Below are 25,496 nucleotides of genomic sequence, written 5' to 3' on the forward strand. Positions count from 1 at the left end.
TGTGATCAAGACGGGACGATGGCGGCTCCTGCAGCAGCTGCCCGGCGAGCATGGAGCCAGACGGGGGTCTCAAGGCTGGGGCCCTTTATTGGGAGCCTCCACAGAGAGGTGGGTGCTGGAGGCGCCGGGGAAGATGGGAAATACTCTTCCTGTGACGTCAGCATCGCCAGGGGTCATGACCTTGCAGATGGGATGTCAGGGACTAGTGCCTTGGTCTTGCATTGATGGACTATCACAGGGTTTTCTGAGGCTTGACACCGCTTTAACTGCCATGGCTCAATGCTGTGGGATTCTGGCATCTGTAGTTTGGTGAGATGCTTTGCCTTCTCTGTTAGAGAGCTCAGGTGCTGCAGCAAACTACAAATCCCAGGATTCCATGACAGTTAAAGCAACGTCAAAATGCATTAATTCTTCAGTGTGACTTGCCCAAAGCTGTCCATTGGGTTTCCGTCACCAAACAGAGATTCAAACCCTGCTCTCCAGAGTCGTAGTCCAGTTCTCATAAAGGCATAGGAGCATCCGCACTACGGAAATAATGCAGTTTGACTCTGCTTTAACTGCCATGGCTCCATCCTAAATAGCTCACAAAACTACACATCCCAGAATTCCATAGCATTGAGCCATGGCAGCTAAAATGGTGTCAGACTGGATTATTTCTTCAGTGTGGATGCAGCTACAGACCTCATAATCCCCAGCCATGATGTCTTAGAGGCTGATGGGTATTGTAGTCTGGTGGCTCTGGAGGGAAGTCTGTTATTAGACCAGGAACTTTTCTACCTTATAACATTTTAAGGATGCTGATTCTCACAATTGCTTTCCAGATCCACAAAACATCTCTCCCAGCTGCCTGGCTAAGAGTTAAAGCTCCCTTTTCCCCTCATCTGCATCATCTGAATGGCTGCCCCACTCTCCTGCTGAGGCCATCAATCCGGTGTCAAAGCACAGCGGCTGTTGCTGGTGCCCAGGTAAGAGATATATACAGTCGGCCCTCCACATTCCCAGCTTTGACTTTTGTCAAAGGTCCTCCAACAGGAATCTGCAGTCAAATTCTGGCAGATATTGACTGTAAAGTTTTGCTGAAGGACCTAAAGATTCCTAAGAGAGGTTTAAAAGGATGGGAGAGAGATAGTAGGATGTATTATGGACAGACAGGAACTCCTCTGTTAAATATATTAAGGAGTAGAAACGTATTGGGAAAATAGGTGTTAGATGATATATACATTTAGTGTAATGGGCATATAAAGATGTGTGTATATTTTAAGTTTTATAAATAATAAAATAATAAATGTATTTTATGTAAATACTGAGGATTTAACAACTGCAGATCAAAGCAAATGATAAAAATGTGCATTGATCACACTGATACTCTTATTTTTCTGTCTTTCTCTTCTCCGGGTCGTTCAGCCTGTTGTATCCCCACCTATAGAAACCTCTCTGGCCGCCGGAGATCTTGGCCAAGCCGTTCAGGAGCTAAGCTTAGCTGAGCTGGGCTTAGGTTCCCACACCCCGGTAGGCCTGATCCAGAACTTGTTGGAGAGCCTCCATGTGGACGTGGGGCTCCCTTGGTGGGGAGCCATTGTAGCAGGTGAGGAGAATGCTGCAATCGGATGCAGCTTTTCCCTGGCAGAGAGGGCATTGTGGATAATCTGGCAGAGCCATTAACTCCATGGTGTTTATGGCCTTGGTACTGTGGCAGAGAACCAGTGTGGCGTAATGGTTTGAGCGCTGGACTATGACTGTAGGCCAGAGTTCGAATCCCAGCATAGCTATGAACAACAATGAGTGACCTTGGGCAAGTCATATGCTCTCAGCCTAAGGGGAAGGCAATGGCAAATCTCCTCTGAACCTCATGATATGGTCTCCTTAGGGTCACGGTAAGTAAGATACAACTTGAAGGCACACAACACCAACAACTGTGAAGACTACAGACTCACTCCCTGGCTCTCAAATTGATTCAGGGATGGAGGCCAATAAGAGGACCTTTACCCACGACCATGACTTAGATAGACCATAGATCCATTCATACGACACAGTTAGAATCATAGAGTTGGAAGAGACACCAAGGGCCATCCAATCCAACCCCATTCTGCCATGCAGGAAAACCCAATCAAAGCACTCCCTACAGATAGTCATCCATTCTCCACTTTAAAATCTCCAAAGAAGGAAAGTCTGCCACACTCTTGACAGCTCTTACTGTTGGGAAGTTCTTCCTAATGTTTAGGTACAGTGTCTTTAGAGCATTTTGATTCCAGTTTCACTACCATGGCAACATCCTATGGAATCCTGGGATTTGCAGTTTAGGGGGGATTTTGGAGTATTTCACATTCTGGATAAGGGAGATTCAGCCTGTAGTATAGTGGTGGATATAGTAAGCAAAATGTTTGGACTCTTAATGATTACCACACTGCCCTTTGCATAAATTATTTATTCAGCTTTATTATGTGTACTCTTTCCCATCTTTGCTCGCTAAGCTTCATGTAGTGGTTTTTTGGAGTCAAAGTACCAAAACTGTGCATTTTAGGTAATGACAACATATTGGATGAGGTCATGATCTGCAGAACTGCATTGTGGCTAATCTTGTTTTTTATTTCTAAGTAATGGAGTTGTTCTGTCCTGCCCATTTTTTTCAGGGACGGTGGTGGCCCGTTGCTTAGTCTTTCCGCTCATTGTGAAAGGACAACGAGAGGCTGCAAAGCTCAACAACCACTTGCCTCAAATTAATGAGCTGACCACCCGCATGAACGAAGCCAAGCGCATGGGAAACAAGTTTGAGTGTGAGTTGTCCAATGGGATTTAAAAAAAACAAAAGAAAGGGCCTGGCCTGGCCTTGACAAGATTAATATTTTCCATTAAGGAATGAAGGATAAGGTAGAGACAAGGATGGGGAGGAACTAAGGGACTAGGGAGGCAGTTTCACTTGGATGGTGGCAAAGCAAGAAGGATCCTTGTGGAAGGAAGGTGCCTAATCTAGGATTTCCCAACCAGGCGTCTTCTAAATGTTTTGGACTACAATTCCCAGCATTCACAGGCAGGATGGTGGCTTGAACTACTGGGAATTGTCATCCAAGTCTTCTGGATGGTGCTGGATCAGGAAAGGGAGAGCTGATCAAAGGTGTATCTACACTGTAGGAATAATGCAGCTTGGCACCATTTGAACTGCCATGGCTCCATCCTATAGAATCCAGGCATTTGTAGTTTTTGTGAGGCAACAGTACTCTTTGACGGAGAAGGCTAAAGATCTTGTAAAAGTACAAATCCTGGTATTCGATAGGATTCCATACAAATACTGGGATTCCACGACTTAAAGTGATGACCTCTTGCTTTATTTCTACACCAAAGATGCACCCCTATAGATGTTGAAAGTTGGATTGTAAAATGGATAGAACAGAGCAGTGATTTCTCTATACTTCAGTTCCCATTAATTGTCATCCTTTTCTTTTTCAGTTGCAAAGGCTTACTCAGATCTGGCCCTCTACCAGAAAACCCACGATGTCAACCCCTTGCGGGGGTTCCTGGTGCCCCTTGTCCAGGCGAGTCTCCATCCCGTTTCTAATACCAGCTCCACCCCACACTCTCCATTACTCACAATTTAAACATTTCCTTTCTCAATCTCTCTCTCTCTCTTTTTTTTTTTAGGCACCCATTTTCATCTCGTTTTTCATCGCCTTGCGCAAAATGGCTGAGCTCCCAGTCCCCAGCATGCAAACTGGGGGGCTGTGGTGGTTCTCAGACCTCACAGTGGCCGACCCTTACTATGCCCTGCCCCTCGCAGTGACGGTTACCATGTGGGCAATTTTAGAGGTAAGTCTTAGGCAAAGAAAGTGAACACCAGGCTTATACAAAACTTATCATAGCAATCAACCATTATTTGTGGTTTGCCAGTTACCTCTTTCCTTACAACAGACCTCTGGAAAGCACAAAGAACATAGGATAAGGGGTCATTTGTGCTGGATTGCAGCCATTGAGGAGGTGACTGAGTTAATGGGTGGCTGGAAAAGAGGGTACAAACCCCACATGCCATAGACATAATAAGGAAGTTATGAAAGTGCTGTAAGTTTGAGACACCCTGAGATACTGGGGGAGCTGAGGAGGCACTTGCTGGGTTAATATTTCAGTATCCCTGAGATCATGGGGCCTGCCTTATATGGGGGAAAGGACTTTTACATTAATACCTGTTCACCATCACCACCGTCAGCCCTACAGTAGGCTTCTAGCACATGTAGATCAGGAGAGGACATTCTCATAACAGCCATATAAGGAAGGTCAAATTGAAAGCTAGTGTTCGACCCAAGGGCGCCCAGTAAATTTCATGGCTGAGCAGGGACTGAAAAAGAAAAGGCCAGATCCTATCTGTGTACACAGCAATGCTCAGCACAGTTACATGTTCACCCTCAGCCCAGCAGGTGCGAAGCTACAAAGAGTCTCAAGGAGGGAGCTGGGGAGGCAGTTCAGACCATGCAGAAGCAGTTGGTCTCAGCTTGGTCGCAGTGGGAAGAAACATGTTTTTTGCTTCCCCCAGGAGCCCAGAATAGCCATATCTTCATAGTATGAATCACCTTCTGCCTCCTTTCCTTTCCATCTGATAAGAAGGAATAGCAGCCCTTCCAGGGCTTGACAACTACAGTGGACCCTCCACATTTGCTGGGGCTTGGAGCAGAGAACCCCTATGAAAAAAAAAAAAAAATTACAAAAACACTATGTTGTTACCTAAGAAAATCCCTCTTCTGAAATTTCTAAGTCCTCTAGCACAACTCTATGGTTAACATCTAGAGCAGGGGTAGGCAACCTTTTTGAGCCGGGGGCTGGGTTGCTGTCCCTCAGACAACTGGGGGGGGGGGGGGGTGGCGAAGCCAAAAAATAAATAATTAAATAATTTTTCAAAAATAACTAAATAAATAAACCAGGACAAACGAAGGACAAAATTTTCAAATGGAGGACACTTTTTTAAAATGGAGGACATGCAAAAAAATTTTGCTGATTTTTTAAAAAAATGTTAATATAAATGCATGTTTCTGAGGCTTCTATAGACAATTGCCCCCCTTGCCCGCTGCTTGCCTCCCCTTGCCCGCCTCCGCCTGATAGGCCACACCCTCACACGAGAGGCCAAAGGCTCCGGCGGCAATCGGCGGCAGGACCAGGCTGGGGCCAGTCCCAAGGCCTTCCCGGGCCGCATCCGGCCCCCGGGCCGCAGGTTGCCTACCCCTGATCTAGAGGATGAGTACAGAATTAAGCTGGAGGGCCTACAAATTCCTAGAAAAGTGCTCTCTAGGAATCTTTAGGCCCTCCAGGATGACTTCTGGCTGTTTGGAGGATTTAGAGATTCCTAGAGAACATACTAATCAAATCCATGAATAATCAAAGCCACAAATGCGGAGGGCTGACTGTACTCAGTTTTTGGACAGAACGCAAGGGCATAAGAATACTCTCTGTGCTCCATCCAGAAAGGGACTTAAATGCCTTTAAGTCACTGAGTGCATCCTGACCAAAGTTTTTCTAAGGTCTAGATACCTTGGGTCCACACTGTCTGAAAGATTATATATCCTTATATAAACCCACCTGTGTTCTGAGATCCTCATCTGAGGGCTTTTTTTCCAGTCCCACCACTTCGCTGGTCCTGCTACACATAGTAATGTAACAGCATCCCTTTACTCGATACAAATATTACGAAGCTGCCCAGTTCTAATTCCTGCATACAGCAGCCAATGTACAAAGATGTAACCTCCACGCAGGACACCATTGGTGTTAATCTGCCGACGAGAAGGGAGCAGGGTCCATCCAGGGGAAAAGGCGGCATAGAAATGAAAATAAATAAATAAACAAACAAACAAACAACAGACTTCCCATGGGAAGGAGTTCCACAGTCAGGTAGCAGTCACTGAAAAGGCCCTTTCCTGTGTGCTTACCAACTGTGCCTATGAAGGTTGTAGAACTGAGAAAGTCCTCCCTCAAAGATCTTTGAATTCAGGCCAGCTCATAAATCATTTTCAGTGAGCCTGTTTTTTTTGTTTGTTTGTTTGTTTGTTTTTTGGGGGGGAGGATACATGCAAGGCACACAGTTGTTTATTGTTGAAGGAATCACCAATATGTTCCTCCCTGAAGCTTTATATAATGCCTCCACAAATATACTCCCACAATTCCAAAATCACTTCTCTAAGGGAGGAACAAACTCAGATGGGGAGAAGTATTTTTAAGAATGCAAAAGTAGGAAAGTAACTGCCTTTCTTTCCCCTCTGTAGCTGGGGGCCGAATCAGGAGTGTCCAACCCAAACCTCCGGGTTATGAAAACAGTTTTCCGAGTGATGCCGATTGTTATCCTGCCTCTCACAATCTCCTTCCCAACGGTGAGGAGGGTTCTTTCTCATTCCATCTATTTACTGTGAAATGGTGGTTCTCAAATTGGGTCTTGTAGATGCATTGGACTTCGGCTCCCAGAATCCCTGACCATTGATCAGACTTGCTGAGGCTTGTGGAAGCTGAAATCCAAAACACCTGGATGACCAAAGTTTATGAACCATAGCCATAGAAGAGGCTTTGAACATGTTCTTTTTATATATGCATACAAAACATCCCATGGCTGATTCAGACTAATTGTGTGCAACCTAGTTCTCTCACCTTGGTCATCATAGGCTGCTGCACACTGCAAAACTAATGCAGTTTAACTGTCATGGCTCCATCCTATAGAAACCTGGGATTTGTAGTATGTTGTGGCACCAGCACTCTGACAGAGAAGTCTGAATATCTCACCAAACTACAAATCCCAGAATTTCATAGCATTGAGCCATGGCAAATATGTCAGGGATGATGGGAGTTGTTGTTCTTCACCTCTGGCTCGAACTCACCACCTTGTTACGCACCGGCGCTGACCAGTTTTGGCCAGTGGTTAAAGCTTTGCTCTAAAGCAGCAGAGTTACAGAGAATAGGCTGAAGACCCTGACAAACTCTCCAAGCCTTCTCACTCTTGCTTTCACAGAAGTCTTCACACTTCTTCAGGATCCTGCTGGCTCTTGTATCTTCACTCAAGACACCAGACAACTCAGTAGTCTTATATAAAAGATCTACTTTATTCTACTATACAGTATACAGCTCCAAAACTATCCAGTACAACTCACAACTACTCCAATACTACCCACAAAATACATTGGGATTCATAGCCATTATTATAGTCGTTGCAAAATCCCACCCACTGTTGTCTGTTTCCACCCAGTGGGCGTGTACATCCACTCTCATTGGTTCTCTTGGTTCAACCCACAATTAATGATTTCATCATCTCAGCCTTGACCATTTAACAATTCTCAGGTGTGTTCAATTATCCACTTTGCATTTCTGTCCTTGGCATTTAGGACTTGTTAATTCCATTACCTTTTACACCTGTGTGGCTCCTAATTGCTTTTGCTGAGTCACCCTGACTTTCACATACAAGTTTTATTTCTTTGACTGTATATCCCATGCTGCTTTTTCCTTAACAATAAAGCAGTTACAATGCACTGATTCTGTGGTTTAGATGCACCCATAGATTAGGATTTCTTCCACCATGGAGAGATTCTAGGAGAACTTTCTCAAATTTATTACCATGGGAAACCAAAACGCATCTTGGTTGTCTTTGTAGCTTCCATTTTGCAAACTCTGGCACAGCATCAGCAATTTAACACCCCAAGAACAGCAGTGACTGGTGATTCCCATGTCAGTGGGGCAGTCAGTCTGCTCTCAACTTTAGTCTGACATTTAAAAGAGCTATCCAGGATCCTGTCTTCCCCATTCCCCAAAATAAGTTCAGCACCTTGAATAGTTCCTTTAATGTTTGGACTCAAAGCCAAAGTGGATTAACTACCCCACTGACATAGGAAACATCACTGCTCTTTACAAGCATTTATCCCATGCAGTTTCCACACTGGACAATTACAGTGGTTTGGCCCTGCTTTAACAGCCAAATCTCTATTCTATGAAATCCTGGGATTTGTAGTTTGGTTGAGGTATTTAGACTTGTCTAGGCCATTCCCCTGACATAGCCTGCTGGGCAGAGAATTCAACATCCCTTCCCAAAACAAAAAAATTTCAGGATTCCATAAGATTAAAGTGAGATCCAACTGCTGTCCTGTGTGGGACACCCCTATTCTATCACACTGTGGTGGATCCCATGGAGTTTTCCACTTGGGCCACAACACTGCTGACACTCTCTTTTTCCTCCCATGTAGGCTGTCTTCACCTACTGGATGACCTCCAACCTGTTCTCGCTGGTGCAGGTGGCTGTGCTGCGCATACCCGCTGTTCGCACCCGCCTCCGCATCCCCGAGCGGGTGGAACATGACCCAGCTGACCTGCCTCCCCAGGAAGGTTTTATCAAGAGTCTCAAGAAAGGCAAGTTGGCAAGAGAGTGATGTTTGAAGGTGGCAATGGGGAGGATTAGGGTGAGGGGTTCTCGGAGTTTCCCATTCCATACAAAGCTAATTGCCTCCTGCCTCAAATCAACCTACAGGATGGAAGAATGCTCAGTTGGCTCAACAGCTGGAAGAACGGGAGCGGCGGATCAAAAATCACCTGGATATGGCAGCTAAAGGTAGGTCTCCATTCCTGGACCACCATCCATGGCCACTTGGCATATGTATGTGTTGGACACATATAGGGTGTACTGTGGTTTCCAGGCACACTACACGAATTTCAGCACTATCTAACCACCATTCTCTGAAGGTCACCTTTGACCAGTTCATCACATCCTCTCTGGTTCCCACATTACATTCTAGTATGCATTCATATGGTTATCTACTCTCCTTGTACTTATGCGACAGCCTTCTTCCTGCCTTTTGCCACCTCGTCTCCACACCCACACAAGGTTTTAAATTTGAATTGACATTCTCACACACAACCAGATTATATAGATCTGTCTCTGGATTCTCCACTCCAAACATGCATCTGAGGAACTGGGCTCAAGTCTACGAAGGCTCATGATACCAGCTTCTTTCTTTCAGTTAGGTACTACAAGATCCTTTTGCATAGTGGGAAATAGGATGCTGGACTACATGAGGAGTGGGCAGATTTAGGTCCCCCTTTAATCCTTGGGGTCACAGGATGCAATTCTGCCATGTTCCTCCTCACCCATATGCTGTGTTCAGCTTAGAGAGAGTTCTGACAAAGAAATTAGTTCCAGTTTGAGAGAGAAGTCCCCAGACCTAAAACAGTTTGGGGGTTGTTAGTATTTCCCTGTGCCTTCAATAGAAGATTTTAAGTCCAAAAAACAACACAGGAGTTCTGAATATCCTGGGATCAGCACAAATAAGTCACTCACCCAGGAATTCCTAGACTATTGATCTGTTGCAATAAAGTTCACACATTCTTCCCATGTGCTCATTTTTAGAAATTGCAAATGGAGGGTGGGTGTTTGTTCTTTCAGCTTAGTTTGAAAGAATGTATCTCCTTACATAAACCACGGTACGCACTAAGATTGGCAGAGGAGGGCTTTCTTGCAGTCCCACCACCTTCACCAGGGTGGTTCCTGAGGAGAGTCTTCTCCATGGCTACTCCCAGGCTGTGGAACTCCCTTCCACACAGGTCAGGTTGGCTCCTTCCCTCCTGTCTTTCCACTGGATGATGACGATGTTGTTATTTAGGCAGGCTTTTCAGTTTTAACTGTGGAGTTGCATTGTGTGAAATGATGTGCTCTCTCTGTGTATCGAAAGTGTTTTAAATATTTTAGCTGTTTTAATCATGTTTTTGAAGGCCCCTTCGATCCTATTTGGGGAGAAAGTTGGGGTTAAATCCAATAAATAAATAAGTTTGCCAAAAAAAAGTTTTAATTTTTAAAAAATGTTTATTCTTTTCCACACTCAGGGCCACTGCGGCAGACCTTTTCCCACAATCCCCTGGAACAACACAGACCCCCTGTGACGAAGCCACCACCGCCAAAGAGACCATGGGAGGACACATTAGGTTGAGCAGTAGCTGTCAACTCCACCAGGCCCTGTTCAAAGCAAAGACTTGGCATGGGGGCAGGTTGTTCTATTCCTACCACCACCACCGCTCCAGTTTTCTGATCTTTGTTTAATAAAGGACTTGGAAGTTCCTTCTCCCTCTTCTAGCTCTACTACAGTCTGGTTAGTGTAAAAGAGAAAGACAAGGAAGGTGATGGTTTTAAGCCTCCATCCCATCTCCATATGGATTAAGCTGTACACAACTCCTTCCCAAAAGAATTTTCTCTACACACAAGTTGACTTCCCTCTAGCTTATTTTCTTTTAAAGACTGCAATTCAGAAGGCATGGAGAGAATCTAACCAAAAAGAATCTTGATGTTTTATTGGCTGTGTGCCCCTAATGCCAGTTGCAAGCTCTCTTGACTTCTGTCCTGTTTTTGGTTTTTCTGGAAGGCAGTGGGCTGCTTACTGCTGGAAACAGGAAGCAACAGCTGGGTGGGAAAGAAGGTAAGCTATACTGTGGGGGAAGCTGGCCACTTTATGACATATCACCATAGGTTGTCATGAGCCATCTGCAGAACTGGAAAAAAATATTTTCTTAGTCTACCACTCCAGGGAGATTCAGAGAGCTGCAGTCCAAAAAGTAGCTTTTCTCAGTTCCTCCCATTTGAAAACAGGCATAAACCAGAGATGACAGCTGACAACCTTTTTTAAAAAATCCCAGGCAAGTCTATGGAGTCCTGACGATTTATTGGGACTCAGCTGCTGGCATGGGTCCCTGTGCACCAAGTCCCACAGATGCAGCAACAATTTTCCAAGTAGGAAACAATAAATTAGAGGTCTCGGAAGAGTCCATTTCAAAAGGAGAGGGGAGAAGCCAGCCTCCCCTGATGACTGTGCCTCTATCACTGAGACTTTACTTCGTTGTCAGGATCCATCTCTGTCAAGACAGACAGGGACACAATCTGGATGAAACGCGTCACAGAAACTGTGGGGAGAACAGAACAAGTCAGCTCAGTTAGTGAGAAAGGTGAGATAATAAAGTCTATGAGAAAGGAGAATTATGAAAAACATTGCTATGGTTGTGGCTGGGATATTAGTGACTCAAAGTAAAGTGAGTTCACATGGACCACTATTTTGAGTAGCACCTCTCTAGGTGTGGGACTGCACCTCTCATCGTACCCCACAATGGACTGCTGACTAGGGCTGATTGGGAGTTGTAGTCCAATAATATTTGGAAATCCACATGTTCACCATCCCTGAATTGAAGGATTTCCCACTCTATACAGTTGCAAAATTCTAATCCTTTTACCTCGTCCAGATTCATTTATAGAATCAGGTTGAACTGATGGTTATTTTGCATTCTTTCTAACAGTTGAGAGGAGGCAAAACAGTGTGATGAGATTGTAGGAGATTTTAACTGTCCCAGAGCCAAGTCTGCCTGGAAAATTAGCCTTTCTGGCATCCCACTAGAGTGTGTTTGGGTGAGAACTAAGAAATCAAGACCATCACCTACCTACAACCCGACGTAGGCACTGTGGTCTCTTGTCTTCAGGTACCCGAACCACCAGGTAATAGACAGGCAAGCCAGAAGCCGCAATAGCAATGCCAATGAGAGAGTTGATGAGGTCACTGTAGAGAGGGACAACTACCAGGAAGATAGTGCAGAGGCAGAAGATGATGGGAAAGATGATGCTGAGCTATTAGGACAAGAAGAGGACATAAAATAGGCTACTGATTTCCGAACACTACGACCCTCCTAAATGCCCCATCTTCCTGTTATTCCCTCACTGCTCCCCTTTCCACCAGATGCTGTTTCCAGTCGAACATTTAGTAACCAGCAAGGACAAAACTAGGATTAATGGGTATGGCTCTCCAATGGTGTTGGCTGCTATCAACCCTAACCAGGAGGGGCAGTGGTGAAGGAGTTGGAATCCTTTGGACAACATTTGGAGGCCAGAGTTGCTCTGGAAGATAAAGTAGGAAGGTGACTTTCTGGCCAAAGGCCTTTAAGCCCCCTTGGAACTGATGAACTGTAGATTGCACCCAGGTATCTTTTCACCTGCCCTTGTGTGTGGAAGAAGGAATATCCTCTGCCCCCACCATGGATTAATGTGGTTCCCCACCTGTGTTAAAGGAAAGGTGTGCAAAAAAAATCCTAGTCAATATTAGGAGATCCTGAGTAGCCTGCTCTGTAAATTTTAACCATGCAGCAGAGCACTGTTGTGGGGGTGAGCTCATTATGTTCAACATGTAGGCTTAGTGTTGTTCCTTCTCTCCCTACCTTGAGGGGACGTTCTTTTGATGGCTCCTTCCAGCGCAGATAGAGTTGCCCTGCAATTGACAGCCCCACAAAGAACCAGTAGCTGAAGCTGTAATAGTTGATAAGCTGGAAGATGTCTTCTACACACAAATAGACCAGAGACATAGCTCCCTGCAAAAAAAAAAAAATATGAAAAAAATGAAGCAAGGCCCATGCAGGCTTACTGGAATAAACTATTCTGTCTTCCTGTCAGCTCACACTCCACCCACATCTCTCTCTGAACTGGGAATAGAAATCTGTCAGTAAGGTTTGTGGACTACATAATGGACTCCATGAACCCAGTCCTCACCAAGTGTCAGGCCACCCACATCTCCCTAGGAAAACCCACAAGTATTCCTAAAACCATTGCTTTATGTCATTTTGGGCGTTGACTCATTGTATGTAATCCCCTTCTCCCTCCCTGGGCTCTCACACAACAACTGCCATGGTGGTTTCTAAGAGAGAAACCTTCCCAACAATAGCTCACACCTGCTTTCTCAGTGGTGGTATGCTATCTAGATCACAGACAGGCCACATCTGGCCTTCCAATGCCTTGAGCATGGCCCGCTCTGGGTGTCTGAGCCCCTGAATTCCCAGACACCTCTCTGCCCAATTGGCAGGCTGCTGGGAGCAGAAATGGAAAGGGGAAAATGCATGTGGGGTTGACCCTTCACGTCACCTTCTCCGTTCCAGTAGCATTCCAAGCCGCTCACCAAACAGCTGCTTTTTGAGTGAGCCAGAAGGAGTTTCACATGCACAGGGAGAATTTGCCTAAAACATGCTGACTGAAGCAAATGATAAGATTCTGCCCATCCTATATTCCCAATATAGAATTCACTGTGTTACTTTAGCACTGGCAGGGAAGCCTGTACTATACCTGAAGGGGTAGCAAAGTGTCCAAAGGGCAGGCTGGATCACATACCCATTTCTATTCTCCAAGAACGTCTTGCAACTTCACTCTTCCTCCCCTCCATTGTCCATGGTCTCACCCTGCTTTGTGGTTGAACCAATTCCTGCTCCTGAACTTCCTTCCCTTGTAGAATAGCATACCTTCCAATAGTCCCAATTTGTCAAGGGCAGTCCTAATTAATCCTCTGCCATTCTACTTTTCAGTTCCTATTACTATGTCCAAGTTTCTATCTCTTCCTCCCACTTTTCCCTCTTTGTCCTGGGCTTGCTTCAACTATTGCAAACTGATTTGAAAGTGGAAATGTATCTTGCACTTGAGTAACTTAGCAGGAAGGAGGCTGAATCTTGCCTTTTCCAGAAAGATAAGGCGAAAGAAAACTGCTGCAGCTTCTCCTTGCTTGGGTCTTCTTCCTCATTAATGACCTTTGCCTTCTACACTCTGGTGTTGCTTGGCCACACATGTCCTGGTTATCATATTGAAAGTGTTGGAAGGTATGAAAGTTCTTTACTAAGCCAGGAGAAACAACCAAACTCTTGCTGTTGGGGTGGAAATGGGTCTGCCTTTCTCTTCACCTCAGCAAGGAGAGAACCTCTGAAAGCCAGGAAGACATTGGCATTTCTGGAGCTATCTCTGCTTTCAAAGGAGCCTCAGAAGACAGAAGGAAGCGGATTAATCTCCCTCGTGAAGTAATATATTGGGGTCAGCATGAGCAATGTGGACAGGCTAGAATCTCGTTTGCCTTGTGTAGAGATAAGGAAGAAGGCTGGACAGTTATGTGCAGACCCTGATCCACTGCCCAGCAAAGTATTAATGCTTGGGACAAAAAAAACATACCTCTGAGTTATGCCATTTACTTGGACTGCTTTAAGGGATGGTTCAAAGACTACTTAATTCAAGAGATATTAAGCTCTTTATTTTTACAGTGTTTCTGTCCCCTGCTGTAGAATCCAGAGGTCAAAACTATGTCGTCTGGTATAGGTTCCTGCTGCTACCAGAGAATTGTTGGGTAGAGCAAACACCATTTTAGAAAATTATTTCATAAACAAAAGAAAGCCACTGCAAAGCAGGTACCCACCAACTACAGTTTTTGCAAAATAAAAAAAATGGAAATGTGTTGCTCTGGTAACATTTATATTGTGCATTCCCTCCAGTGAGCTGAAGATAACATTCATTGCTCTCCTCCTCCTCCTCCTCCTCCTCCTCCTCTACTTTAATCTCACTACAACAATCCTGTGAGGTAGATCAGTCTGAGAGGGCCTTGCCCATCGGTCACCCAGTCGGTTTCATAGCTCTGAGAGAACTAGAACCTAAATCTTCTAAGCTCCTGCCTAATACTCTAACCATTCTGCCACACTAGCTCTGAAGTCACTTTTTAAAATAGATTTCTGTTTTACACTTTAAAGAGTCAAAGGCAGTCATGGGGAATCTTTGGTATTCGGGAAGTTTAGACCTACAGCTTCAACAATCCCTTACAATTGGGTGAATTGGGAAAGATTTCTTGGAATCACAGCCAAGAATATCTGTAGAGTCGATGATTCCCCTGCAGAGCTGAGTTCCACATAAATAGCCATGGCAGTGTGAGGCCTGCATGTGTCTACCTATGCTGTTGACACAGAGGAATTCATTTCTGAGTAAAAATGAACAGAATTGCCATTGGAATCTACGAAATAAAGGTTGCAAAGTTTAGTTGATACTCTGGAGGGTTTGCAGCCTTCCTTCATTAAGTGTGGTTTGTCTCATTCCTTATGAAGCTATTGGAAAAACAGATATTTTTAAAGGCTGGTTCCCCTCCGCACACCATGAAGGCTGGGTCTCCCTCCCTTCATCCCATGAGACTTACATTAAAGAGCAAGGCTGGCACAGGAGTGAACCGCCAGACATGAATCATGCTGATGGCATCAGGCAGGTGCCCTTCTCGGGAGCCAACAAAAAACAACCTGTGAAGAATGAGCAAGTGTGAGGGGAAAATACTGGCTGAGATGGAAGAGAATTGTCTCAAGCTTATGATCAAGACTAGCCTGGGAACTGAGAGGAAAGGGCATTCTCATGCAAAATGTTGTTATGTGCCATTAAATTGGCTTTGACTTATCACAATCCTATGAATGAGAAATCTTCATAAACCCTAGACATCAGCTCCCATGCTCAGGTCTCACAAACCCAAGGCCACTGAATCAATACACCTGTAGTGTGGTCCTCCCTCTTTCCCTACTGCCTTCAGGTTTTCCAGCATTCTCATCTTTTCCAATGAGATGTCTAACGAACAGCCAGACCAAAATAAAGCTGTTTCGAGTCACTTTGGAGGTATGCTGTTTAAATGTCACACACATCTTAAGAGGCCAGAAGCTGCACCGATGCTATGCTGCAGTCCTTAGGACTGGAGTGTGGCTTTGGCATAGCTTCTGACCTCCTAGGATGAATGCATCATTTAAACAGCATACCTCCAAAGTGACCCAAAGCAGCTTTATTTTGGCCTGTCTGTTTGGGCCCAGTGTGTCCAAAGTAAGACAGCTTCACTTCAGCCATAGTTTTTTGTGGGTTTTTCAGGCTCTGTGGCCATGTTCTAGAAGAGTTTGTTCCTGACGTTTCACCAGCAACTGTGGCTGGCATCTTCAGAGAACAGATGCTGGTGAAATGTCAGGAACAAACTCTTTTAGAACATGGCCACATAGCCCAAAAAACCCACAAAAAACTATGGATGCCAGCCATGAAAGCTTTCAACTTCAGTCATTTTGGCTTCTAGAGAGAGTTCAAGTTTAATTCACTCTCTCAACCAAAAGAGAGGGCCTTTTCAATGGTTGCTCCCAAACTTTGCTACTCTCCCGGGGAGGCTTAGGATGGTTCCCTCTTTGCTCTCCTTCCAACAGCAAGTCAAAATATTCTTATGCCATCAGACTTTTAGATACTGGTCAGGATTGGCTTTGAATGGTGTGCTGTGCTGTTCTGTGGTTTGTATATAGCTGCCCTGAGAGCCATTAGGGCTGAAGGGCAGGGTATAAATACCTAAATAAATAAATATAGTATTTTAATGGTAACTGAACTTTCATAAAGAAAAGGAGCTGGGACCCACTAACCAATTTCAGTACTATACACCTCTGTGGGCCAGTAGAATGAATTTATTTCTGAGTTGCTGTTAATTCACATCACCCACTGGGCTTTGGCACTTGTGTACAAAATGGCATCTCAGTTTTAAAAAATCAGAAAATTGCAAATTCCAAAGATTAGTTTCCACAGAATTTTTCTTATGTTGCCACAACTGCTGTTTATACAAAATGGTGTCTTAGAGGACCCAATAGAAGCGAGAGGACCTCAAAAATAAGTTTGGAGGGAGTTCTAAAGCAGGGAGAATGCACATATGGAAAACAGAGAGAGGAAAAAAGAGAGAGGTTACCTGGAAGCTGCTAAAATTGAGGCATTAAGGCCTCCCAAACAGGACAAGGCTACAGCAAGTGGGATGGCCCATTGCATGACTCCAAAAACTTGATTACCAAAGGTCTGGAAGGAAAAGCACATGAATGCTAAATGACCTGTTAGAGAAGAAGGGCTCTAGTATAAAGATAAGCACTTTAGGAGAACATGGGTGGGGAATATGGGGTTCCTCCAGGATGTTTTTGTGGCCTTTGATGTTTTCAGGCTCCCAAAAAGACTGAATTGCTCTCTGAATGCCGCCAGGTGTGGCCATTCAGCTTTTAAATATATTGTAGTACCCCCCACCCACAACACTGCCAAGTATCAGAAAATACAAATTTTTCAAACCCACCCCCAAATTTCTGGCTAATTAGTTTTGCTTTTTTTTTCTCACCACCTCAATTTTTGGCAGTCTTTGCAGTTCCCTGAGGGTCCCAAGGAAAAAAAACCTGTCCTTGAACCCACCAAGGTTGCCTATCTCTTCAATAGGACATGAAGAGGAGTGATACTAACCACAGCCACAGCATCGCTTGACAGTATCTCCATTTTGCTCAGCACTGTGTAATAGGCCACATTGGTCATGATGTAGATCACTGTGACGATGGGCATAGAGATGCCAATGGCGAGTGGCAGGTTTCTGAGGAATGCCAGAGAGAGATAAGTTAAGTCCCCTCCATCAAACAACTAATACCTTCCAACACCCCAGTCACACTCAGGATTATCAGGTGAGCAGTCTAAATCCCTAAAAAACTGCTCCCTAAAATCCTCTCTGATCTAAGTCCAGCTCCCAGAATCCACTGCTTCCAGATTCCCTGATACCTAAGTATCCTACACAGCTCAGTGCACTCCTCTATTTTTAAGTTAATTTACATTATAAAAGAATATTGAAATGTGGAAATATTAGGATTTTTAAAAAAAAATAATCTGCTCCAGCTAAGCAGAAAGTATAAGTCTATTTCTGTTCTTGTAAAAATTCACTTCGAGGAAAACTATGCCACTCCCTATTGCTCTTTTTATATTTGTACCAAGCTCTCTCTGATTTCCAAGCAAAACCCGACCTTTAGATTTCCAATTATGTTTTGCTCTGCAAACTGTAATATGCTTTATTTTGCATTTGAGTGCCTTCTTTGCCACTTGAGTGAAACACAGGTATCCTAGATCCTTCCAAGCAACCTTCTAGCTCTGTTGTAATGGTAGAGATTAGCCACTCGATGGCAGCCACTCTCCACATGAGTTTATTCCAAACAAAGCCCACTCATGTGAATGTCACTGGGAGGAAAGTATGGAGAAATCTACTGTCAGTGTCATTGGGATAGCTAGTCCAACTAAAATCCCAACCCTCAAGACAGGTGGAAAAGGGGACATTGCTTGAAGTTAGTCCCCTCCCAATTCCCCTCTTCTGATGCAAAGCACAAACTTTTAAGGTCATGACATGAGTGAGAGTAATATTGCTTTTCCTCAGGGACATCACTGGCATTGTCCAATGTGGGCCGGTGGCTTCATTCCATACCACAGTGGCCTCACTAGCCGAGAACAGGGAAAAAACATGCCCCCCCCCAAGTTACAGCAACACACTCATGCATTTCAGACATTGACCTTTCAGGGTTCTTGATTTCTTCGGTGACGAAGTTGAGTGTGTCCCATCCAGAGTAAGAGAAGAGTGCGGAGTAGAGTGCCAAAGCAATGCTCCCCACATGCCAAGAGGATCCTTCGAAAGAGTCTGTAAAGTTCTCAGAATGTCCTGTGAGGGATGAGATGAATTCTCATAAATGAATAAACCAGCCCATGCATCATCATCATCACCATGCTATGCCTTTGTGAAGTGATGTTTTCACAGAATCACAGAGTTGGAAGGGACACAAAGAGTCATCAAGTTAAGCCCCCTGCCAATGGAGAAATCCATAACTAAAGCATCCCAAAGAGGTGACCATCCAACTACTGCTTAAGAATCTCCAATGAAGGAGAGTCCATAACCTTCCAAAATACCCTATTCCATTATCAAACAACTCTTGCCTAATGAAAGTCTTCCTAATGTATAGTTGGAATCTCCTTTCTTGTAACTTTAATCCAATGACACATGTGTTGTCTTCTGGAGAAGCCAAAAACATATTTGATCCATCTTTGACAAAACAGCTCTTATTTAAAGATAGTTATCATATCACCATTCAGTGTTCAGGCTATACCTAATTCCCTCAACTGTTCTTTACAGGACTTGGTTTCCAGACTTTTTGCCATAATATCCTTTTTAAACTTGGGCTGCATCTGCACTGTGAAATTAATTCAGTTTGATGTCACTTTAACTGCCATGGCCCTATGCTATGGAATTCTGAGATTTGAAGTTTTATGAGATATATAGTTTTCTTTGTCAGAGAGCTCTGGTGCCACAACAACCTACAAATCCCAGGATTCCACAGCATAGAGCCTATGACAGTTCAAGTGGTGTCAAACTGCACTAATTCTGCAGTGTGGCAGCAGGCTGAGGTGTCCAGAACTTGACCGCTATCTGTAGCAAGATATCAACGTTATGCAAACCATCACTTGATACTTACAGTCACTAAATGGAAAAATATTGATGTGTGAGCAAGCCCCAAAAACAAAGAGAGGCAGAAACCACAATTGGGAGCCTGCATTTGGATCTGTGTTCATTACCCATTTTGCGGCTTGGGGCTGGTCACTGTCAGTTTTTTCACTGTAGAATGGCCTGAGAGGCCTACATCTTGAAATACAATGAAGGTTAAGAATGATTCCATAAAACTGAAAATACTACATCGTGACTAAACCTGAAGGCATGTGAAACTGCAAGTTGCAGAGATGGGTGTTTAGTACCTTGTCCAATTCGGATGATGCCGACAATGATGACAGCAATGAGAGCTAGCACCTTGGCGTAGGTAGACAGATCCTGCACCCGAGTGCCCCATTTGACATAAGCGCAGTTCACAAAAGTGAGTAAGCCTAGAAGAGAAAATCACACCAAGGCAATGGACCCGAAAACAGTATCAGCTTCCCCTTTGAAGCTCCTGAAGTCTAAACAAGAGAAGATAAGCTGAATCCTCTCCCTCTCCACTAATCCTAAAGATTGACACTAGGGTTGACAAATCAAGACTATCTTCCCAGCAGGGCCTGAGATTTCTGGACGGATGATCATAGGGAAAAGTGAGGAATGGGGCTGTCCCTGCAATTGCTCCCATTGCAATACATTTATTATATCAGGGGTTGTGTGGTATAATGGTTTCAGCATAGAACTATGACTCTGGACAGCAGGATTAAAATCCCTGTTCAGCCATGAAAACCCACTGGGTGACCTTGGGCAAGTCACACTCTCTCAGTCGCAGAGAGTGGAGATAGCAGACCCCCTCTGAAGAAACCTGCCAAGAAAACCCTGTGATAGGGTCGCCATAAATTGGAAACAACTTGAAGGCATACAACACATGCATGCAACTCAGCTACACTGACGAACCTTAAAAGGCTTACAATGAAGCACAAAAATGAGACATCTACACACCAGGACATAACTGATCCCAGTGTCTAGTCTGCCTTCTCACAGCCTGTTGCTCTCCAGATGTGGAGAACAGTGGAAAATTGGGGTTGTAGTCCAACATATCTGAAAGGCATAATCTGTGTGTTGTGGGGAGAAGATGGCCTAGATCAAAGCATGTTGGAGGTCAGCCCATCCTCCTCCACCCTACACCCTTGTAATGGGATGCCTTCACACACAATTGTTTGCTTATATAGGATTACGGTTGTCTATGCAGAAGAGGTTAGATTTCTGGCATACCCAGTTTTCCTGGGAGCATTAAGTCCTCTTCCCAGCAGTGCAGCTGACTACAATGCTCCTGTTTACATTGATCCCACAGACAACTAATGAGAGACATGTGGCCTAGACCTATTTGCAGGGGCCTGGACTTTTTATCTATACCTTCTAACATGGTTTCTGTTTCTTGGTCCTATTGGCAAGAGAGAGTAGATGCTGAGAAATGGCCATTAGCAGTCAAGATGGCTGGATGAATTAAAGAGATGCAAACAGATTAAAAAGATTGGGAAAGTTGCTTTTTCAGACATAGGGACTGTCTATGTGATTAAAAAAAAAATAGCCATCATTCTATGTGGACAGAATGTGATCCTGACGCATGTGATTCTTTTGGCGGGGGAGGGGGGAGTACCCAAAAAAACTCCATAAGCGCTACAGAAAAAGGCAGTTTTTTCTGGAGTATCCAGGGCTATCTGCAAGGACGTGCATTATCAATTATGGGTCCGGAATGGATCCCCCATGAGTTCCAAGGGGCGACTGTGTGTGTGTGTGTGTGTGTGTGTGTGTGTATTTTATATATATATATATATATATATATATATATATATACATATACACACACACACACACACACACACACACACACAATGATCTTTGTTTCTATACTACACTATTTTAATCTTTAAGGAGCCCTGGTGGTGCAGTGGTTAAATGCCTGTACTGCAGCCACTCACTCAAAACCATAAGGTTGCAAGTTCAATACCAGCAAAAGGGCTCAAGCTCAACTCAGGCTTGCATCCTTCGGAGGAGGTTGCTAAAATGAGTACCCAGATTGTTGGGGGCAATTAGCTTACACTTTGTAAACTGCTTAGGTAGTGCTTAAGTGCACTGATAAGCGGTATAGAAATGTACTTGCTATTGCTATAATCTTTTGCTTTTAACTGAACAGCTATTGAATTCTTTTTTTAATTTTTGAATTAATGATGTTAAACTATCCTGTTTTTGTAAATGCTGTAGGCCACCTTGGAGCCTGCCTAGAGAGAAAGGTGGGATAAAAATGAAATAAATAAATAAATACATCAATGAGATGGAGATGGAGATAAATAAATGAGCTGGTGGCCACCTCTGGAGCTTTTCCCATTAGTGGGAAACACATGTGGCTCCCAGACAGCAGAAATTTGGCCCTTCCCTTCCCTTACTTTCACTAAAGAAATCAGTTGATAAAGAATTGCAAGAAGCATGATGAATGCACGAACAAACACTCAGAATTAAAACAGAGCGGAAAGAGACAGACATTCCCCAGCAGAATGTTGAAAAGAGAGAGAGCGACAGAGGTACAGAAGTCACTTGCTGATCCTTTTTCTGGCTTCTCTTTCTTTTATATACTATCAGAGTCTAACCTTGATCTTTATTCCTGGAACAAGTTGTTGTGGCTCAAGGGGCTAATGCAAGATCCGGCTTTGTGCCAGACACCAAACCCAGGGCAGGGTAGGATAGGACTGAGGAGGTTGTGTATGACCAAAGTTGAGACTTTACACACACACACACACACACACAAGAGAGAGCAGTGTCTGAGCTACTCTTCCTTGCTCCAGGTCCAGGGTACAGCTTTCTTATTGGGGGGAAGAGGAAGGGGGGAATTGGGGACACCTCAAAAACACCACTAGACTCCTTTATAAACAAGGCAATAAATTCCATTCTCTTATCAGGCTTAAGTTGGAACACGCTCAGAACAGAGAAATCACGGATAACTTGAACTATGCTTGTTTCCTCATGGCTCTGGCAGTTATTCAAGAGTAATATGCCATTTCTGAGCACGGTCTCAGGCTTCCTTCTGTGGCACATCTTCCATCTATGTCAAGTTCCCATATCTCCCTAGGCTACTTGCTCCTTTACAAACAATCCCCCTCTTGATTTACATGGAATTCACCTATAAATGGAAGCCTCAGGCTTGTATTTCCTGGGCTCCAAACATCTAGTGCAGTTGGAAACAATATGATTTCCTTCCTATTATTTTGTTCAAAAAAATCAGTTGCATACTTTCATGCATTACTAGAAGGGTGGTTCTCAGTTTTCATTGGGTTTTAAATTTTATTTATTTGCAAAATTCCAATTCCGAGGGGCATGATCAAAGAGCCCCTTTTTAATTGAGTGGCAGGAGGTTCCATTTTCAAAGTAGACCTCATAGTTTTGGGTTTCTGTCTTGAGGATGACTTTTCAGACAAAACTACTAACTAGCCAGGAGGAACAGACTAGAGAAGAATAATGGTTAAAAGCAAAGTCTATGAGCTATCTGGTGAGAAAGGTTTCAGCTCAGCCATAAACTCAGAGGGTAGCCTCAAGAAATCATCAGCTTCCATATCTGTAAAATGGAAATAATAATGCTTGGCAGAGTAACTTTTTTGGGACCAAAATGCCCAGAATCACATGACTACACTAGCTGCAGTATTCTGAGAATTGTCCAAAAAACTAACTTTTCCCAGCTCCTTTAATGGCCCTGTGGTTCCAAGCTGTTGTGACCAAAATAACGAATGCATCTGAAATGTTTTAGGTACTTGAGAAGGATAAGATGTGGGGAAAGAAGACATACATCTTAAGTGCATTCTTGCTGTTATTCTTTATTCTAACCATTTGCTCTGCTCTTTGCTTGAAGACAGCAGCCTCCCTAACCCAGCGTATCTGCCCATTTCTCCACGGCCGCAACCATCTTTCATGTCTGACCCAGAGGCCCATGGCTTCTTTGGGCAGCGCATTCCTGTGTGTTGCAACAGGAGTGGTTTTGGGGTGAGCCTGACGCTTGCATTTCTCACCAGCTGGATCCAGACAACAGCTGCCGATTCAGCATACTGACTCTGCTGAAGTCACTCGTTTCCTGAGAGAGACCCAGAATTACCCAGAGGGAGCAAAGAGGAACAGAGAGAGATGCTGCATGGAGCAACTCAAGCTGGAGATCACGAGTCTCTGAGTCAGAAGGCACAATATGAAAACAGGTTCCTTTGGAGCATGTGCAGAGTGTCTTCTCCTCCCTGTTGGTTAACTAATGTTTATCTCAGTCATACCAAAGTAAGAGGCAGCAACCTCCAGCTGAGTTTCAAATGTTAAGTCCCAAGCATACACAGACTTGCCCATGTTCAAAGTTTCTTTTTTCGGCCACTTTCTCCCACAGGACAGAAGGAACTGAGATCAGGACTCCTGTGGGCTTTCTTGGCATTCTGGCAGAGGGGAAGGAGGCTTGAGTGGGCTGCCTTGAAAAGGGAGGAATCCTTGAAGGTCTGCTCAGGTGGAATTCCAACTGATGAAACTCAGCTCCAGTTTGGAAGAACAAGGGGAAAGTTTTGCCTGGCTTAGTCTTTTAAAAGCCTCAGAAAACAAGCAACTGATAAAAATCAGAGGAGCCACCTTGAAGAGGTTAATCCCAGATGCATGATCCGTATGCTCTGGTTAAGCAGGGAAACAAGATTAGCTAGAGGGAGCAAAGAGGGGGGCAGAAGTTGATCTAATCTGAGAAAACAGACTCATCCATCGGTCAGGGGTTTGTCGCCCAAACCTAGGAAAGGTGTGGAAGACAGTAGTTAGGGTTATGTTAGGAGTCAGGATTCCTGGGTCTCAGACCCACTTCTAAAACGTGCAAGGGAAAGGCCCTTTATGGGATCTAAAAAAACAGGGTTTTCTCCTCCTACTCCCATGTAGTCAAAACCATGTCCAAGGAAGGCAAGTGTTGCACAGGACGGGAAGCACAGTCAGGGAAAAGATAAAGGAACAATGAAAGATTAGATAATGGGGGCAAAGAAGAGTTTGCCCTTCAACCTACCTGAAGCTTGAATGAACCTTGGCATTGCAAGAGGCTTTTTTATTTTCAAAATGCCTGCCCAGCCCATGCACATGCTTGCTCTAGAAGACCGAAAGATCTTGGGGGGCAGGTTTGACTACAACCCCTAAAATCCCCTGGCCAGCAAACTGGTGAGGGATTCTGGGAGTTGCACTCCAAAAGAGGTCCTTTCCCAGGTGCAGAACTCACAGGTTCCCTCCCCTACAATGCCCCTCACCAGTGGTACTCACAGATGCAAGCAGCTGCCAAGAGCCGACTGGCCAGGTAAGGTGCCTCACAGGAAGAGAAAAAAGGTTGCACCAGATAGTTGGCAAAGGTGATGGCGATGACTGCCTGGCTGGTGGGCTCAATAATAAGAAGGGACGTCCAGAGCCGGATGAAGGCTGGCAGCTCCCCGAAAGCTTCCAGAATATAGGCATAACTGGCTCCTGATTTCTTGATGGTGGTGCCCAGTTCAGCATAGCAGAGAGCCCCAAAGACTGAAAAAAGTCCTCCCACAGCCCAGACAACGAGAGAGAGGCCATAAGAGTCACTGTAGACCAAGACTCCCTTGGGTGAGACAAAGATGCCCGAACCAATCATGTTGCCCACAATCAAGCAGACACCATTGAGCAGGGAGATTTCCTTCTTTAGCTTCATGGAGTCTTCGGGGGGTTGGCGAGAGGAGGTCGAGGTTCCATTGGGTACCGTCTTGGCCGGGTGGTCTTCCTGGGCGGCCACCACAGCGTAGGTGGTGTTGTTGGTCATGGCTTGCCAAGGAGATGGACAACTCAGTTACACACTTTGCCTCTAGAAGGCAGCAGACCCTGCAAATATTTTGGTAAAAATTAGTTAAGAGGTTGAGGAGGATCAATCTAGCTTACTCAAGCGAGAAGCAAACTGGATTGGGAGCATTCACTATACTCAGATGGAGGCAAATATTAACATGGGGATGCAGATGTTCCTCTGACTCTCAAATAGGGGAATTCAGACCTGGCTCTCACCTCTGGTTCATCTGAACAGCTGAAAAGAAAGGACTCTCATTTCTCTATTTCCCAAAAGTCTCACAATCAGAGTGGTTTAGCCCGGTGTTCAGGTTGTTGCCTCGAGGCTATCACCTTTTTATTATTTAATTATTTATTTATTTAATTCCCTTTTTTTGCCACCTTTCTCCCAAAAAGGGACCCAAGGCAGTTCACAATATGTGAAATGCCACTTATTTGGGTATCTAAGAGTTTAGGGTGCTGTAGTGGTTTGAGTGTGACTCTGGAGCCTAGGGCTCAAATCCCAGATCAGCTATGTAAACCAGACCCACTGGGCAAGTCACACTCTCTCAGTCTCAGAGGATGGCAATGGGAAACCCCTTCTGAAGAAGCTTGCCAAGAAACCCCCGTGATAGATTCACCTTAGGGTATCCATAA

At 44.5% G+C, this 25,496-nt stretch overlaps 2 protein-coding genes across 11 annotated transcripts in view; one reads left to right on the top strand and one right to left on the bottom strand.

The window, feature by feature from the left end:
• LOC149304187 (mitochondrial inner membrane protein OXA1L-like) lies at nt 1-10,054 on the top strand. Its single transcript, XM_089480499.1, has 10 exons — nt 1-108; nt 822-965; nt 1,405-1,585; nt 2,631-2,774; nt 3,445-3,530; nt 3,637-3,801; nt 6,237-6,341; nt 8,193-8,355; nt 8,474-8,554; nt 9,823-10,054. The coding sequence occupies exons 1-10, from the start codon at nt 19-21 to the stop codon at nt 9,924-9,926; spliced, it is 1,263 nt and encodes a 420-aa protein (XP_089336625.1). The 5' UTR covers nt 1-18; the 3' UTR covers nt 9,927-10,054.
• Nucleotides 8,926-25,496, bottom strand: part of LOC149304188 (Y+L amino acid transporter 1-like) — a 20,667-nt gene continuing 4,096 nt past the window's right edge. For 7 of the 10 annotated variants that reach the window (XM_089480495.1, XM_089480491.1, XM_089480494.1 and 4 more), the window contains 9 exons: nt 24,327-24,902; nt 19,346-19,471; nt 18,116-18,260; nt 17,033-17,156; nt 16,503-16,606; nt 14,955-15,051; nt 12,187-12,336; nt 11,419-11,602; nt 10,137-10,890 (listed from right to left, as the gene is read on the bottom strand). In XM_089480495.1, the coding sequence (XP_089336621.1) occupies nt 10,808-10,890; nt 11,419-11,602; nt 12,187-12,336; nt 14,955-15,051; nt 16,503-16,606; nt 17,033-17,156; nt 18,116-18,260; nt 19,346-19,471; nt 24,327-24,843 (1,530 nt within the window). In that variant the 5' untranslated portion in view covers nt 24,844-24,902 and the 3' untranslated portion in view covers nt 10,137-10,807. Of the gene's footprint in view, nt 9,724-10,136; nt 10,891-11,418; nt 11,603-12,186; nt 12,337-14,954; nt 15,052-16,502; nt 16,607-17,032; nt 17,157-18,115; nt 18,261-19,345; nt 19,472-24,326; nt 24,903-25,496 lie in introns of those variants that run through there. The other 3 variants (XM_089480498.1, XM_089480496.1, XM_089480497.1) reach the window with 3 other exon arrangements.

This window comes from Sceloporus occidentalis, unplaced genomic scaffold (assembly GCF_023333645.1).
Source record: "Sceloporus occidentalis isolate IW3139 unplaced genomic scaffold, rSceOcc1.0.p SCAF_14, whole genome shotgun sequence".
NCBI lineage: Eukaryota > Metazoa > Chordata > Lepidosauria > Squamata > Phrynosomatidae > Sceloporus > Sceloporus occidentalis.

Bases quoted from the DNA above. Each gene is read 5' to 3' on its own strand.
- LOC149304187 (XM_089480499.1), top strand. From the start codon at position 19: ATGGCGGCTCCTGCAGCAGCTGCCCGGCGAGCATGGAGCCAGACGGGG. The intron at 109-821 runs GTGGGTGCTGGA...ATTGCTTTCCAG, and splicing joins TTGGGAGCCTCCACAGAGAG to ATCCACAAAACATCTCTCCC. The intron at 966-1,404 runs GTAAGAGATATA...CGGGTCGTTCAG, and splicing joins CGGCTGTTGCTGGTGCCCAG to CCTGTTGTATCCCCACCTAT.